General features: G+C 39.8%; 1 protein-coding gene across 2 annotated transcripts in view; it reads right to left on the bottom strand.

Annotated features, from left to right (window-relative positions):
- Nucleotides 1-6,655: 6,655 nt before the first annotated feature.
- The window catches only part of Ctu1 (Cytosolic thiouridylase subunit 1), a 54,928-nt gene continuing 44,144 nt past the window's right edge, over nucleotides 6,656-17,439 (bottom strand). For both annotated transcript variants that reach the window (XM_067146240.2, XM_067146241.2), the window contains one exon: nucleotides 6,656-6,954. In XM_067146240.2, coding sequence (XP_067002341.1) covers nucleotides 6,728-6,954 — 227 coding nt within the window. In that variant the 3' untranslated portion in view covers nucleotides 6,656-6,727. The remainder of the gene's footprint in view (nucleotides 6,955-17,439) is intronic.

Below are 17,439 nucleotides of genomic sequence, written 5' to 3'. Positions count from 1 at the left end.
TTTACGCATGCGCAATATGCCACTCTCTCTAGTCGTGTTGTCGGGGGTGTTGGGGCAAGGTAGACTGACCTTGTGTTGGGGTATGTGCCTGCCATCTGTTGCCCTTACAGGAATTCAACTACATAACAGAAAATAGTACACATAATTAGCGCTAGTGTTGAAGAGCATCATTACTGCCAGCAGTCACATTAAACTGCCAAATTCCAATTGATGTATTTTCCCAAATGTTGCCTTCTTTGGAATAATTACTTTTTGGAGAGAAAATTAACTTAAAAATCACCGAGCCAAAGAGTAGCGGGGAATGTAATACCAAAGAAAACGCTAATTGCCTAGCCACAGGAGTTCTTAAAATTAAGTTACCAATATTGCGAACATGCATCCCTAAAGTTTACTCTGTTTTTCAAGTGTGATGCTAGTGTTTACAACAGTTTGCAATAGTTATCATAATTCGTAATATTATTGTACGCTGTGCAAGCGTGTGAGTGTTTTTCTGCACTGTTGTGCCGTTCAGAAACTTAATTTTTAGGACATAAAGAAGTTACAATATTTTCTCCGTGTGTGTATTTTTGTGCACTGTAGTTGCGTCCATAATTTTTGTTCCCGGGAAAGGTAAGGAGCTACATAATAAGTTTGAAGAGTGATATGATACTTAAGAAGACAACCTTTCCTTCTCTCTCTCTCTTGAGCGTAAACTTACGATTAAGATTAAGGATGCCGGACGCCCAATGCCTGATCTTGATATAACGAGGCATCCTAAAAGTAAAAGTAATGAAATCGTGCGTTAATTCAGATTGGATTTATACCGTATAAAATAATCGAGTGGATCTGTGGGTGCGAAATTACTAACATGTTGATTTGTTTTCCTTTTTTATGATTCATGAGTGATGAAAGCAAAGTGACTTGGACCAAAGTCGGAGTGGTAGATATAGGATATCTGCCCAAAAAATAATAATAAAGAAACACAGAAGTTCTAAATCTCATATGCTTGCCCAGTTACAATGCGATCTCCTGGGAAGACACGATAACCGTCAGTAATTGGACTGTGCTTACAGGCAGCCTGTGGAAAGAGACAACGACCAAGTACGGAAAATTCGTTATGTGCTGTGTAAAGTATGTGGCGCGTTTGAGATGGCATTGCGCGGGCATGACGAAACAAGTGAATCATCGAATCCTGGCATATTTCGAGGCCTCGTCAATTTTTATTCCGAAATTGACGTTGCATTAAGAGACCATCTTTCCAAAGCTACTGTTTTCAAAGGCACCTCGAAAGACATTCAGAATGATTTGCTTTCGTGCATGTATGAAATCTGTCGTGAGAAAAAAATCACCACAGCGCACTTCATTTCGGTAATCGCAGATGAGACCACCGATATATCAACTACAGTACAATTTGTTATCATTCTTCCCAACGGTAAGCCAGTTGAAAGATTCTGGGGTTTTCTCTACCCTCTAGTCATGATGCTAAGACAATAGCAGAGTGTTTAAAATTTCTTTTAGCGAAGTTGTGGATAATAGAGATAAGTTGATTTCACAAGGTTACGATGGAGCAAATGTAATGAGTGGTCACCATTCAGGGTGCAAGTTCTAATCAGGGAAGATTTTAGGCATGCACATTATGTGCACCGTTATGCCCATTCTCTGAACTTAGTCATGGCACAGGTGACAGGGGGGAGAGGAGATATTGAGGGGGGATATTTCCTTCTGTTGAACCCCCAGTGACGAAAGTCACGCGCCGCCACTGACAAGTTGTAGCTATAAAATTACTAATCATAACAAGAAAGGAATTATAGATAAATATTCATGTGTTTGGAAATTATCAGGGAAACGGCAAAACAGTGGCCATGATACACCGCCATTTTGAATAATTCATTATATATAATGGCATAGGTTTGTATGATTTAATATGTAAGCACATTACCGTATTTACGCGAATAATACCCGCACATTTAAAAAAAAATTGAGGCAAAAAATTGGGGTGTGGGTTTTATTTGCGTTAATGTTGGCAATTTTTTTTCTAAATTTAGGGAGGGGTGATGGACAACGCTCTCGAGACCGATTCTCGTATGCTGCGAACTGTGCGACGTGACGTCCCAGTAACTACGAGTGTAAGCTTGATAGTCTCATGTCGAAATGTGTGTGACGATAAATTTTGTCGAAAGCCTAGGAAAGCACTGCATGTTGAACTATGAGCTCCTTAATACCATTAACGAAAGTGAAGGCAGAATGCCAGTATCTTAAACTGTTCACGAGTTATGTCAGGTGGACTTCTTAGCTGAATAACCCGTTTATATTATGTGTTTTTAAGTGTCGGATCATCCCAGAAGTATTTCTGCCGACGTATTTTACTTTTTTTTTAAATAAGCAACACAGCGGGCTGTGCTATGTGATATCTCTTCAAAATAACCGACATCTACGACTTTGTTGCTTTTCGGACATCGTCTTCAACTTGTCGCGTACAACTAGACACAATTTCACATTGCACCGTCATATATCGAAATACCTAATTATGACGCGAATACTCTATAACACTGTAAGGAATTATTTCCTTCGTCACGAAAATATCGGAAAACACAAGCAGTGGTCATATGTTATTGAATGAGGGGTCTGATAACGATGTACATCTACCTGTCGAAAGAACTGGAGCAAACTGAAGCATTTTAGATTACACATTCCACTCATGCGTGATGGTGGTTGCATATGCAGCAAGGCGCATCTTGCCTCCTCTCGAGTTCCAGTAAAGCACGCCTCTAGTATCCAGGTACGTGTACCTACAGTAGCCGTCAGGTTACGTACTTAAACCACTCATTCGTGTACCTACCAGTGCATACAATGCCAGAATGCGTAGCCTTTATAATTATGTTATACTGCGTCAAAATGGACCTCGGTAGAAATGAACGCCCCTAGTCGCCTGTTGACATGTATTTACGAATTTCAGGAGGCCTGTGGTTGGCTATTCGTATACTCGGCACAAACAGCATTCAGCTCCGACAGCCTGTAGGCCTACGACAGGCTGCTCGCCGCACAATGCGGGGACAACGCTCTCGAGATCTCTCGAAATAGTACCTGCGCTAGTCTCGAGAAATCTCAAGACCTCGTCTCAGACTGCCCATTATTACCTTCAATACCGATGTGTTGTTGTAGGTGTGATCTGTGGGTTTGATTTCATTCAGGAAAATACATATGCATATGAGTGTGGCTGGTTGTGTTCCAAGTTACCCCATTTGGAATGCCGTAATGCGTTGTCAGCCACTGAAGAAAACATGGGTGATTTAAGAAATGTACATATTTTGTTGAAACAATATGATGATGCAAATTTGCTTTACCCTAATGTAATGGCATTATGGCAAGTATTGCTTATAGGGAAAGTTTGAATGTTTTTGAGGATAAATTTATAGATTTTCTTTCTGTTAGTAGGTTTCAAGTTATAAGGAAAATTGTCCAGCTCTTAAATGTAAATAATGTATAAATGAAAGATCAAGCCCTTTCAGAGCAGTCCATTTCACATCTTTTATATGTCTAATTTCAGTCTTTAAATAATAACCTGTTAAATAATTCTTCATTCATTTACCAGAATTGCTTTAGCAATTTTGAAGTTAATATCTTAGTAACACTCTCTTTCTAGACGTAATTTATTTACCCATTTCCGTATATACGTTTCCATTGATATTTGAATTTAGCGCGAATTTTCAGGTCAAGCCACTAGGAGCGCCACGTGACTTGTCTCCCATTTTAACAAGGCTAAATCCGGAGGTGTCGCGTATTGTCTCTACTGCATTTGCTTTGTCTCACGATCAGCATCACACACTGAAAATCGAGCAGCGCTCTTTTTAAATCTATCGGCCGAGAGCTGGCATCGCGGTCTAAAGCAGTCTTGCTGTGCTCAATGGGTTCAACAGTAGAGCGCCAACTAACTGTCCCAAGGTAGTGGGTTTGATCCTGCCTCAGATCGATATGTGAAGAGGTTTCGTTCGTAAAATGCTGGAAAGCTGGAAAACTCGTGTCTGTAGATCTACCTGTATACAAATGAACTTTTGCTGCACAAAATATCCGGCTCCTCGGCGTCTTCGAAAACCTTGGTACGTAAATCAACACCGCCACCCTATATTTACAATGACGTTCTCTCTGCGAGCTGAACCTGGCCTGCTATCAGCATCGCTTTTCAAATGTCATCTAAATCTGCCCACATTCAAATTGGCTTTCATTCAAAAGTATTCTCAGAATGTTTTTAAACTTTGGACGATGATTTTCGAAGGGTAGCTCGCTTTTAGCGGCCGAAGTAAAATTAACAAAATCTCAAAAGCGTCATAACCTACCCACCGAGTCCAAATAAGTTCCAATTAACGCACTGTTAAGCGAGTTAATCAGCAAAATTATTTACTGCGAAAGAAAAAGTGCATAGTATCATTCAAAGGAAAGAGTCCAGATTTCGGGATTAGTACTCTTATACTTACTTACAGAGAGATTAAAGCAGAAAGAAAGTTTATAATAATTACTGGAGATAGGATAATATTTGAGGACAGCCGGATAGGACACATAGGGGTATGTAAATACCATGTGGATATATTGGAAAAATGAAATGTGCCTCACTAATTCTCATCATATGAGTATGGATTTTTGAAAGCGGTAACAGAGGAGAAATTTAGGCGCAGGGCAGGTTAAGTATTCAGATAAATTAAGCCTAGAGGGAAGACAGGAGCAAGAAATACAAGCAGAAAACTGATGTAGAGGATAATTATAGTAACGATTATAGCAAATGCCAGAAAACATGTTACAGTGTGAAATAATGGGCTAATAGCCATGCTTAGCACTACTCAAAGGCGACTATAACCTCCAATTCATTCATAAAGCCTCCTTAGATATAGACTTTTTCCATTGTCATCATGTGACATGGCATGCAAATGTGGAGTACTTATGAGAAAGGAACATGCACTTGCTTGTGCAAGAAACTTGATGCAGGGGCTTTATTCACCAACCTACTGAATATTTGGAACAGCATGGAGACAGATATTATTGGTATTACTCTTTAAGATACATACATATCTTAAATCTCTGTGGCCACTCATCAGACAATGCAATGTGCTTGTCTCTACTGACAAACTTAACCACATCCCTCTGTGAGCATTGGACATGCTAGGGTGTAGCCCATGCCCTGGAGCACAGTTTGCAGTGTGTCGTCTATACTGTTGAAGGTCAGGACTACCAGATGGTCAATCAAAAGACAAATGAAACGTAACACATTCAGCTTGAACTGCTTTGGTGTTGTTAAGAGTCTTATGATCTGGTTCCAAATCCTGCTGGAAACTCCATTCATAGCCCCAAATAAGGTGGTTGTGGAGATCCCAGGTCACTGCCTCATGGAACTCATGGGCTAAGGTTTTAAACATTTTTCATAGAAATGGAGCTCATAGGGGCTGTCATGACTTGCCACCCTACAACACAAAATTAATAATTATGATGTTGGGTACCATGTGTAGGCATTTTAACTTGATGCCCTTTGTGTTGCTTGTCAATTTTGTTGTTTTCTATTCTAACAGATAAACCAGAACACTATTGCAAAGTGGAATCCTTGTTCTTCTGTTACGAATTATGTTGGGAGGGACTGTATATGCAAGCTTTTATTTATTTTTTCTTTGTCCTGAAATGTCAGGGAGGTCTAATGCACAAGTAAATATGGTACTTAATACTTAGTACATCTAAGAAGTAAACTACGAGGTACATACAGTAAATAATGATGCATCACATATAGACCAAAAGATAAATTTGTAATGCATATTGTGGTTGCACTGGCTTTGACCGTGATCCGTTCGCTTTCCCCTCGGTTTCATCTGGTAGTGGTATGCAAAGTCTTTTTGAGTAACAATCAATGTCATAATTTCCTTTTGATAGAGACTCTTGAATAAGATTAACTATTTAGCGTATAGCTTTCTGGATACACTCTGAGAAACATAATTACCTTCATCACTATATTATATAAACAAACATGTAGTTCTTGGATGTATCTGATGCAATTCAGGGTTGCCATTAGGAATTTCTCATACTCTCCTCCCTAAGCTCTATTTCTGTAGTCTTCCCTAATATGCTGAATGGTCTGCCATGATGTGCCGCAGTCACATGCGGGTGAGGACTGCACTCTCCACTTGAAGAGCAAGTCTCCACATCTTCCATGCCCTGTACTCAAACGATTGAGTGCTGTCCATACCGCACGGCCAACTCGCCCGGTCGTCTTGTATGTTGAGGCTAATGGTATTTGTGGTGAAATTTAACGTTACTCCGAGAATTCATAAGTTTGTGCATTGAAAGGTGAGTTGGTTTGTGACAACTCCGAATATAGGAGCACTGCACCCACGTTCTTAATACCATGGGAGTGGCCCTGCACCCGTAGCCTCAGCTTTTAACCTGGTGTAATAACGGTGTGATTAATTTATCAATACAGACCATGAAGGGGACGGTTTGCAATCATCATCATCACCATAATGCCAGTCTTGGCCATAACAAATTTGTGCAGTCAAATACAAATTTCTTTAAAGTTTAATTAAGCTTTTAATCAATATAAATAAGGGAATAAATGATAGGAACATGTAATGAGAACAACGGAGAAGTTCCATGGCAGGATGGTCGACAATCTTCACAAGTAAATCAATATTGTAATAAACAATATGTTTAAAAATATTTTATTTTTAAATGTCATTTTAGTTTATTTTTATACAATCATAATAAAAATGTTATTTCAGAAGTCTATTGCACTATTCATCTTTATCTTCTGCCTTTCTTCATCTTCTGCCAAAGATCGATTTATTTTGCTACTTTTTCCAATGCCTAAACGGGGCAATCCTCGATTGAGACCATCTAAAAGCACACAAGCTTTACACAACTGCTGGCTGGAAACGAAGCCACAACGTGAACAATTACTCAACTGCGGAAGTCTCACATCTTCACGGATAGACAAGCTCTCACCTTAAAAGAAAATGAAGACAAGTCTCAATATCAAGGATATAAAACTGTAGCCTAGTATAAATTTGGTATTTTTTTAATCACCAAAGAGGCCATCTAAAACTCAATTATACCAAGAGGAGCATGTCAAGATTTTGGAATACTAGGAAAACTGTAAACATTCCATTAATTTTTTGTAAATATACAAATAATACAGGGAGAGGCAGTGAAAAGTTACTGGGGAAATGCTTGCTTTCAGTGCTTTCAGTGCATGGTCAGGCAGCGCGGCGAACATAGCTAGCGGTAATGTATGTTTAGTTTACGAGTGGAGTTCTTGTTGACTGCAGGTTATTAATGTTACTAGTGTTGCATTCCTACACTTCTTGTTGAATGTCATTTGTGTTAGCTCTGAAAAACAAATATTTCTCCTAAAGAAGAAATCATATGACAGAACCATTCACATATTTCTATGTTGATGGTGCTGCAATGTATTAGAACAGGTGTTCAATGAGCAAATAATTAGCCCTGGATTTCGGCTCCCTCCTTTCCCCAATTTCAGGGTCTGTGATTTTCATTTCGGGGAACTTGAAAACAAAAAGTGTACAAGAACAATCCACATACTCTTGAAGCCGTGAAGAATGATATCAGATGACTGATACGCGACATTTCAGGGGTGAAGATTGTTTCAGAATTTTTTGAGAATCATTTATATTATGAATTAAAGAACCAGCTTGACTATAATTTTCTTCTATTAAGCTGTGGTGAGCTCAAGTGAGCTCAAGTAATTGCTGTTACACCTGAAGACAGAAGTTTAAATCTTCTATTAACTAAACTAAATACACTAAAAATAATACACTGATTATTAAGAATTAACATGCTGATTCATACTATGAGATGGTGAGAGTGTATGTTGCATATGGACGAGTAGTAGTTACCAAAGAGACAATGGTTATTAAGGCTGTGTATTTAGTAATTTAAAATGTTTAGGAAGAGATAATACACAGCACTGGATGTAAATTCAGGATTCAAAGGGCAGTACTGTTCTAAAAATCAACTCGCTATGGCAGAAGAGACTAAGTCTAGAGCTGTAAACTCTGCCATAATACTGGCACATCAAATCTACCAAAGCTCCTTGCTGTAGTAGAGACCTATAAAATTCGTTTTCAACAACTGCTTTGAAGAAAGGTAAGATCTCATCAGTTTTAAAGTTCATTCATTATTAATTCTTAACTAATAATTTAGGCCTACCATAATGAAAGTGAATGCCTATGAGTCAAGCAATGGAGCGCAGGCAATTTGTTTCCCCCCCCACGACATCTCCTGCATAGTGCAGTAACTTTTCACTGCCTTTTCCTGTATGTAAGTAATGAATCAAACAAGAAAGAACAAAGAATGCTGGCTGATACAAGCAGTTGGGATTAATAAGGTGTTTTTCTTAACATTGCACCAACACAGATAGGTCTTATGGCGACGATGGGACAGGAAAGGGCTAGGATTGGGAAGAAATAAGACCATAGCCTTGATTAAGGTACAGCCCCAGCATTTGCCTCCGCTCCACCACTATGAGATGGTGAGAGTGTATGTTGCATATGGACGAGTAGTAGTTACCAAGTAATTGCTGTAGTAGTTGTACAAGAGATCTAGGAATGAAAACATGAATACTAAGAATTAAAATGTTGATTTATGCTACAAGATAGTGGGAGTGTATGGATGAGTAGTAGTTACCAAAGAGACAATGGTTATTAAGGCTGTGTATTTAATAATTTAAGACATATAGAAAGAGATAATGGACAGCACTACATGTAAATCTAGGATTCAAAAACGACTTCTTTCCTGTCAAAGGCTTGCAGTTTGAATGGTAAAAGGAACACTAGTAACCATGAATATAAATACTGTAGCATATTTCTCGGGCATATGAGTTTGATTTGTAGCCTTCCTTTAATGGATACATAAGGTCAATTTGAATCTAAAAGTAGCTGCCTCTGTGGATCAGCGGTAGAGTGTCGGCCTCCGGATCCCAAGATAGCGGGTTCAAACCCGGCAGAGGTAGTCGGATTTTTGAAGGGCGGAAAAAAGTCCATTCGACACTCCATGTCGTACGATGTCGGCATGTAAAAGATCTCTGGTGACACATTTGGTGTTTACCCGACAAAATTAATTAAATCTCAGCCATAGACGCCCAAGAGAGTTTCGGTTTACTCGGTCTGCCACCTAGTGGGGGCATAGAGAAAAACGGAACGTCGAAATTGACGAGCAGACAGCCAGATGGCGTCAAATTGAAATGTCTGCACACGGTAGCTGAGGCCATACGATTATTATTATTATTATTAATCTAAAAGTAACATAGGAACATTATAAAACTTCAAATTAAATATCAAACATACATATAACCATTGCAAAGGAGAGTATTGATCTAAAAATCAACTCACTAAGTCTAGAGCTGTAAACTCTGCCATGATACTGGCACATCAAATCTACCAAAGCTCCTTGCTGTAATAATAATAATATTTGTTTTACGTCCCACTAACTACTCTTTTATGGTTTTTGGAGACGCCGAGGTGCCGGAATTTAGTCCCGCAGGAGTTCTTTTACGTGCCAGTAAATCTACTGACACGAGGCTGACGTATTTGAGCACCTTCAAATACCACCGGACTGAGCCAGGATCGAACCTGCCAAGTTGGGGTCAGAAGGCCAGCGCCCTGACCGTCTGAGCCACTCAGCCCGGCAAGCTCCTTGCTGTAGTAGAGCCTTACTTTTCTTGGATGTTCTCCTCCTTTCCCACAATTTCTCTTTTAAGAACTCGTGCCTTTGTTGCTGCTATTCAAAATGATGTCGAGGGCCCTCATGGTCAATACATTGCGACACTGGTCAATCAGATTGACAGTTGCCAATGTCAATTAAGCACTTCTTCTCACTAGAATATTCTTGTGGTCCTCCCTCATTATGTTGTTTATTGTTCAAGACGTGTTCGGCATGCGAATGATCCACAGAAGTTGATGTTTAATAATCACTGCCTCAAAGCTCGTGGTATTGGTTTCTTCCATGACACTGACGTTTCACAGTCATGCCAGTTTACTCTTTCTTCTAAGATACTGCAAGTGGTATTTTTCAAGATATTTTACACATTTTCTCTAAGTATTCCAAGTCCTGTACTGACATGTAAATGTTGGTATTGCTATCGCATTTTTAACACATAATAACCTGGTTTGAACACTGAGGCCATGGTCATTGAAGACCCTTTAACGCAGAAAACCCAATGCTACACTAGCACAAGAGGCAATACAGTATATCAGAATTCATCTTAACATTTGTGAAAAGTGGCTACGAAGGTGAGGTAAGTGTTTGATTTAGCGCAGTCTCATCATGGAAGAAGCTGCCTCACTGCAGTTTGGTGCAGGCTAATAAAGAACTAGTATTTTGTTAGTGTTAAGTTTGGTGAAATATATTCAAAACAATTTCTAATTCTTCCCTGCACTGACAAGAACAACACTGTCATATGCATAATGGAATTCACTAACCGAGGTTGAGGGTACTTAGATTTTCTGCACACCAATAATGAGAGTTATGATTAGAGTCCAGATTATTAGGTGCTGATAGGTTAGAATGCAAACTTACTTAAGCAAGTAACAAGTATACCCTACACTGTACAGCGGTTATGCTATGAGATTTGCACAGATATTAGGGGTACAGCATATAGAACTCCTTCTTTTTATGCTACTCTTCCTACATTATGGTACAACGGGTTGCATGACACTTTCTACAAACCAAATTACTTTACATTCTAACCTATTACCACCTACAAATCCGAGGTATAGTTATGACTGTTCATACGACCATTCAAGGATGCAAGATACCGCTCACAATATCTCGTTCTTGTGGCTGGATCAGCAGGTTTTAAACAATGGGCCCGTGTAAACCTGTACGGTTTGATCTGTAACAGCTTTGTAGCTCTGTGTGCAGAAGAAACAGAAACCCCTACTTGTTGTGCTAATTTTGTGAGCGATTTATTTGGTGACCATTCAAGATTCGCATCAATGTCATCTAGCTTTTCCTCTGTTAAAACAGTTCATGTGCACGCATGTTTATTATTCAGCACTGAGCCAGTAGTTTCAAATTTATTTACAATTATGTGAATCTGTGCTCATGAAGGTGGCACTTTACCAGGAAATTCCTGAACAAATGCACTGCATCCCCGTTGAGCAGACTCGTACTCACAATAACTTTTACACACGAAAATACGGTGTTGCAATGATAACTGTCCCCACTACTGTTCATCATTGCTATGGACAATATAATGAACATCAAGGAAAAGTTAGGTTTGCTGATGATGATATGATTTGAGGTGAAACAGAAGAGGAAGTACAGACCAGACTCAACATCAGCAAGACCAAGACTGGTGATGACAGTGAACAGAGATTGGCATCCAGCAAGTGTAAAACTAGACCATCAGTTAGAGTGTGTGAATAGTTTTCCTTACCTTGGAAGTGTAATCTCCAGTGATAATTTGAACAGAAAGGAAATTACAAACAGAGTGCAAAAGGGATCAGAATTCTACAAACAAGTAAGAACATTTTTATGGGATGACGTGATTCCAAAACCGGCCAAACTGATGATGTTTAACAGCTATTTCATACCCATATTGACCTATGGTATTGAAATTTCTTAAATCCATCATCCAGAAGACCAGGATGGACAAGTTAAGAAATGAGGAGTTGAGGAAAGAAGCCAGAATAAAGACATCCCTATGAGACCGAATCAGCACATCCAGACTACGGTGGTTCGGGCATGTGATGAGGATAGAGCCTACAGCCAGAATAAATTTGGAAAGACAGGTGGAGGGGAAAAGACCTGCAGGAAGACCTAAAACCCGATGGATGGACATGATCAAGGTTGATCTAGTTACCAGAGGATGGATAGTGGATGATGTTCTCCAGGATAAGAAGTGGAAGAGGTTCATTAACACTACCCAGGAATCTGGAACTGTACAATGATAATGATGATAAATTCAGCTACTAGGTGACCTTTCTTGAAAAATTCAGTACGGATGATTCCATTTGAGACGATTGCTTTACTGTTCTGAAGTTATTGACTAGCTGATTCAACTTCCTGAAGAGAGCGAAGTTCACCTAAAAGGTTTCTAAGGAAATATAGCAAAGATGTTCTCATGAACACATAAATTCCTGTTAAAGTCAATGAAATTGAGTGCAGTCTTTCAATTGCCGAGGCTTTAGCATTTCAATCTACAGGACAAGGGCACCTTTGGTGGCATTGAAGAAAGCTCTACTATTTTTGCTTTTGCCTAGATTCTGCATTTCAAGTGATTTTGCTATCCACCGTTGGCCCTTCAACACCCAAGTTTTTCGACATACTTCAGCTTTGATTTCTCAATATTGTAAACTATTTGTAAATGACTGAGGACAATTTTGCTAAGCATTCTGTCTTTCATTTTTGGTCCATGACGCTTTGAATTTCTTGATCATTTTTATTATAGGGATATTGATCTAATGTTTTTCTTAACAATTCCTACGGACTCCTAACAGGTTAAGATGAATACTGACCAGTGTTCCTCAATGTCATCTGGATATTCAGATGGTCTCAGTTTAGAACAGTCTAAAAGTTTGATTTAGTTTCCACAGCTTAAAACATTTGGTGTTCAGCAGTGCTTCATCTTCTTCTGCTTCTATCATTCTCGAAAAACATGCAGAACCATTACAGACCGTATCGAATGGTGGTCAGTTCAACAAATATCAGTACAGTACTTGTGTCTCATAATTCATCCACTGTGCTGACCTCTGGCATACACTATTACACAATCAATAACATGTTAATCTCTAGGGTAGGGTGACCACACATCCGTTCTTTTTAGCTTATGGTCCTGTTGTCTCGATGAAACCTTAACAAGATGTCACTTTTTATGGACTCTGAATCTGCTCTTTTTCTTAAATACATAGGATGACTTAATTATTGTATGTTCAGACAATTTATTATACTTCTAAGTAGAAATATTCTATACTATGACTATTATCCATCTTTGTGAAAGCAGTGTCTTTGTGATAAGATTAAAATGCTGAAACGATTGGTAGCTCTGCTACATCAAGCGTGTATGCTGATGCCAGTCTGTGTACGAGGACGGTTTGAAAAGTTCTCGGAATCACCGCTAGGTGTCAGTGCTAGAGCAACGAGGTTCCTGCGCAATAATCACATATCCTTTGTGAGTGAACACGTGGCGCGCCAGTGCTCTAGCTGCAGGAGTGTGGTAGTGACGACTCTTTGTTGTTGTTTCCGTGTAGTGATTTGTGACAATGGAAAAAACTGAGATTCGAGCAGTAATTAAATACTTTGTAAAGAAAGGTATGAAAGCAAAGGAAATTCATGCCGACTTTCAGAACACACTGGGGGACTCTGCTCCTTCATTTTCAACTGTTGCCAAGTGGACCAGCGATTTTAAATTTGGTTGGGAGAGCTTGGATGATGTTCCGCGTAGTGGACGGCCAAAAAGTGTTACGACCCCAGAATTTATCGCAAAAGTACATAAAATCGTCATGGAGGATCGTCGACTGAAAGTGCGGGAGATTGCTGAAGCTGTAGGGATGTCTTCTGAATGGGTATATTATATTTTAACCAAAGAATTGGGTATGAAAAAATTATCCGCAAGATGGGTGCCGCGGCTCTTGACATTGGACAATAAACGCACCAGATTGGAAATGTCCGAACAAAGTCTGGCCCGTTTTCAGTGCAACCAACAAGATTTTTTGCACCGGTTTGTGACTACAGGTAAAACTTGGGTCCACTACTATACCCCAGAGACAAAACAGCAGTCAAAGCAGTGGAAACATGCTGATTCACCACCACCACCAAAGAAAGCAAAGCCAGTACGTTCGGCCGGAAAGGTCATGGCCTCAGTTTTCTGGGATGCAAACGACATTCTGCTGATAAATTATCTTCCTACTGGCCAAACAATTACGGGGCAATACTATGCAAACCTCCTAGACCAACTACAGGAAAAGATACGCGAAACAAGGCCTGGTTTGGCAAGGAAAAAGGTCATCTTTCATCAAGACAACGCTCCGCCGCACACAAGTGTTATTGTCATGGCAAAACTTCATGAACTGGGGTACGAATTGTTGCCACATCCACCTTATTCACCTGATTTGGCACCATCAGACTTTCATCTATTCCCCAAGCTGAAAATTTTCCTCGGTGGACGGAGATTTTCTACAAGGGAAAAACTGACAGCCGAATTGGAGAGGTATTTTGCACGCCTGGAGGAATCTCATTTTCAAGATGGGATCAAGGCATTGGAACATCGCTGGACCAAATGCATTAGTCTACAGGGAGACTATGTTGAAAAATAAAAGCAGTTCCACCGAGGTAAGATACTTAATTCTAGTACATTCCGAGAACTTTTCAAACCACCTACGTATAATACCAGTAATAATAGTAGTGAAGTTATTAAAGATGCATATGTTGTGGGTGGTGATATTTCATGTTGTTTTTTAATCATGCCAAAAAGGAAGTGTAGTTTCACTCAGGATTTAAAAGAAAAATATCCTTTTTTTTTTTTTTTTTTTTTTTTTTTGCTATTTGCTTTACGTCGTACCGACACAGATAGGTCTTATGGCGATGAGATATCCCTTTTTGAGAGAAGATGCAACAACAAACAAGTTGTTATGAACAGTGTGTTTTTTTTTTTGTTTTTTTATTGAACACAGAGGGCTGTTCTCATATAAAACAATTGAACAAGCAGCCACTGCTTTCAGTTCAAGTCAAGATGTTAAATCATTTTTCGTGAAAAATGAAATGGCGAAGTTAACTTATGAAAGTAAATGTCTTGCATTGCACCAATCGTTTCTCTTCCATGCAGCAAAATATAACCTCTCTTTGAGATCGATGGTCTGCTCTTCTGCAACAGTGAGAAATTTGATGTAATTTTTTTTAATATGTGAATGAACAAAGGGCAAATACATTTTCGTGAATGTCCTCACACCTTATGCAATACGATAGCAGCTGAACTGAAAGAAGCCACATATATTTCAGTTAACTTATAGTGGCCACATCAAACCACAGAGATCTGAAGTTAGTGCCCATCCTTACTAGGAACTTCATGCTGACTGAAGGTATTCAGGTCAAAGTTACTGAGTTCCAGAACAGAACAGGAAAACAGCAGACCTGCTTGCAAATCATATCATAGGTATTTTTGGAAAGCACCAGCTGACTGAGAAATTTTTTTTTGCTAGGGGCTTTACGTCGCACCGACACAGATAGGTCTTATGGCGACGATGGGATAGGAATGGCCTAGGAGTTGGAAGGAAGCGGCCGTGGCCTTAATGAAGGTACAGCCTCAGCATTTGTCTGGTATGAAAATGGGAAACCACGGAAAACCATCTTCAGGGCTGCCGACAGTAGGATTCGAACCCCCTATCTCCCGGATGCACTGAGAAAATTATTGAGTTTTCTGCAGATAACTACAACACCAATTTCATTGGATGCAAACGAGGCAATATCAACAATGTATTTTCAAAAATGGAAAAAGAGTTAAAAATGAACATTCTTGGTACTGGGCACGCTGCTTACTTTGTTGGTTATAATGGTGTCCATACAAGTGCCGACATTTTGCTTGTTATAAATAAAATATATCAGTATTTCTATATTTTATTCAATAAATTCTGTGAATTTGTAGATTAGAATACAAGCGTGTTCTAGGTATCCCCCATAAGTTGAACCCCTCATCCACATTGTGTGGGCGGGCAATGGTATGAAGTAGGGGATAGCCTGTAGGGGCGAGGTACAGCAGGGGCTTTGTGTTCCCCAAGACCACTACAGTAGCTGTGGGGGCCTTATAAGAACCCTGAAAAGTGACGGCTAACGAGGCTCTGGTAAGTCCTTAACGGCAACTGAGGCGAAGGAGGAGGAGACCTTCGTTATGGCAAAGTTGGCAGAGAAGACAACCCTCCTTCTTGGGGTTAAATGAACAAGGAAACCATATGTGCAAACTCTGAGGGAAAGTGGAAGACTGTGTCAGGCAGTGGCATATATGAAGAGTTATGGCCTGAATATCCTAGGATTAAGTGAGGTGAGATGGAGCAAGTTTGGGGAATTAACAACCCATGGAGCTACACTTAGATACTCTGGAAGACCCGAGGGTGACGGAATGAGTTGTGAAGGTGTGGGCATAATGATGGTCAAGGAGGCCAAGAGGAGTCTTATGGAGTGGTATTCAGTGTCAGCGAGGATAATTGTGGCACCAATATCAGAAACGTGATGATAGTGTGCTATGCACTCTCTGAGACAATGAAGGAAGAATACAACAGGTGTTTTATATGCATCTCAACAGCACGATCAAGAAACAGAAGAGGTAGGATATAATTATAGTTGGAGGAGACTTGAACACAAAAGTGGGCCAGGACATTGAAGGACTTGAGCATATCATGGAAAGACATGGCCTAGGAGAACAAAATGAGAATGGATAGCTCTTTGTGGATTTCTGTGTCAGCCACAATCTAGTTATTGGTGGTACTGTATTTTCACATAAGGACTGCCATATAGTGACCTGGATATCAACAGATCATAGGACAGAGAATTAGACAGATAATGTGGCAAATGGACTAAGATGGAGGCGTTCACTGTTGGATGTGAGGAATAAGATAGGTGCAGACATCAGCAGTGATCTATACAAGTGCCGACATTTTGCTTACTGATAACGAAACTGTTATAAATAAAATATTTCAGTATTTCTATATTTTATTCAATAAATTCTGTGAATTTGTAGAAAGTGAATACAAGCGTGTTCTAGATGCCCCCCATAAGTTGAACCCCACGTCCACGTTGTGGGGGCGGGCAATGGTATGAAGAAGGGGATAGCCCGTAGGGGCAAAGTACAGCAGGGGCTTTGTGTTCCCCAGGACCACTACAGTAGCTGTGGGGGCCTTACAGGAACCCTGAAATGTAACGGCTAACGAGGCTCTGGTAAGTCCTTAACGGCAACTTAGGTGGAGAAGGAGACCTTCGTTATGGCAAAGTTGGCAGAGAAGGCAACCCTCCTTCTTGGGGTTAAATGAACAATGACAGAAACATGAAGAAAGGCTTCAGGATAGAACTAAAGAATCTATTTCAAGCACTCACTGAGGTGTAAGTGAAAATATTTTGGATTTTAAATAGGAGGATAAAACTGGATTACCGAACAGACATGGGAAATCATCAGAAAAAAGGAAAAAAATAAAAGAGGCAATGAACACATGTAAGACACGAGTGAGGAGGGATCAAAGGAACTGGACAGATGATGTATCTCAACAGGCAGAGGAGGCAGCCAACAGAGAAATCTTGAAGAACTCTTTACCATCAGAGTTCTGGCAAGGAAACAGATGCAGAGAAACAATCCAGTTAGGAACAAAGATGGAACCATCTTAACTAACCCTGAGGATCAACTGAATTATGGCAAGAACATTTTTCTGCAGTTTTAAACTGCTCCCTAGAAGATCAATAAGATGTGGGAGGGAAGAAGAAAATAAG

The sequence above is a fragment of the Anabrus simplex genome, chromosome 4, assembly GCF_040414725.1.
Source record: "Anabrus simplex isolate iqAnaSimp1 chromosome 4, ASM4041472v1, whole genome shotgun sequence".
Classification (NCBI taxonomy): domain Eukaryota; kingdom Metazoa; phylum Arthropoda; class Insecta; order Orthoptera; family Tettigoniidae; genus Anabrus; species Anabrus simplex.
Note: the sequence above shows the minus strand (reverse complement) of the source record. Positions and strands in the feature narration are given on the sequence as shown.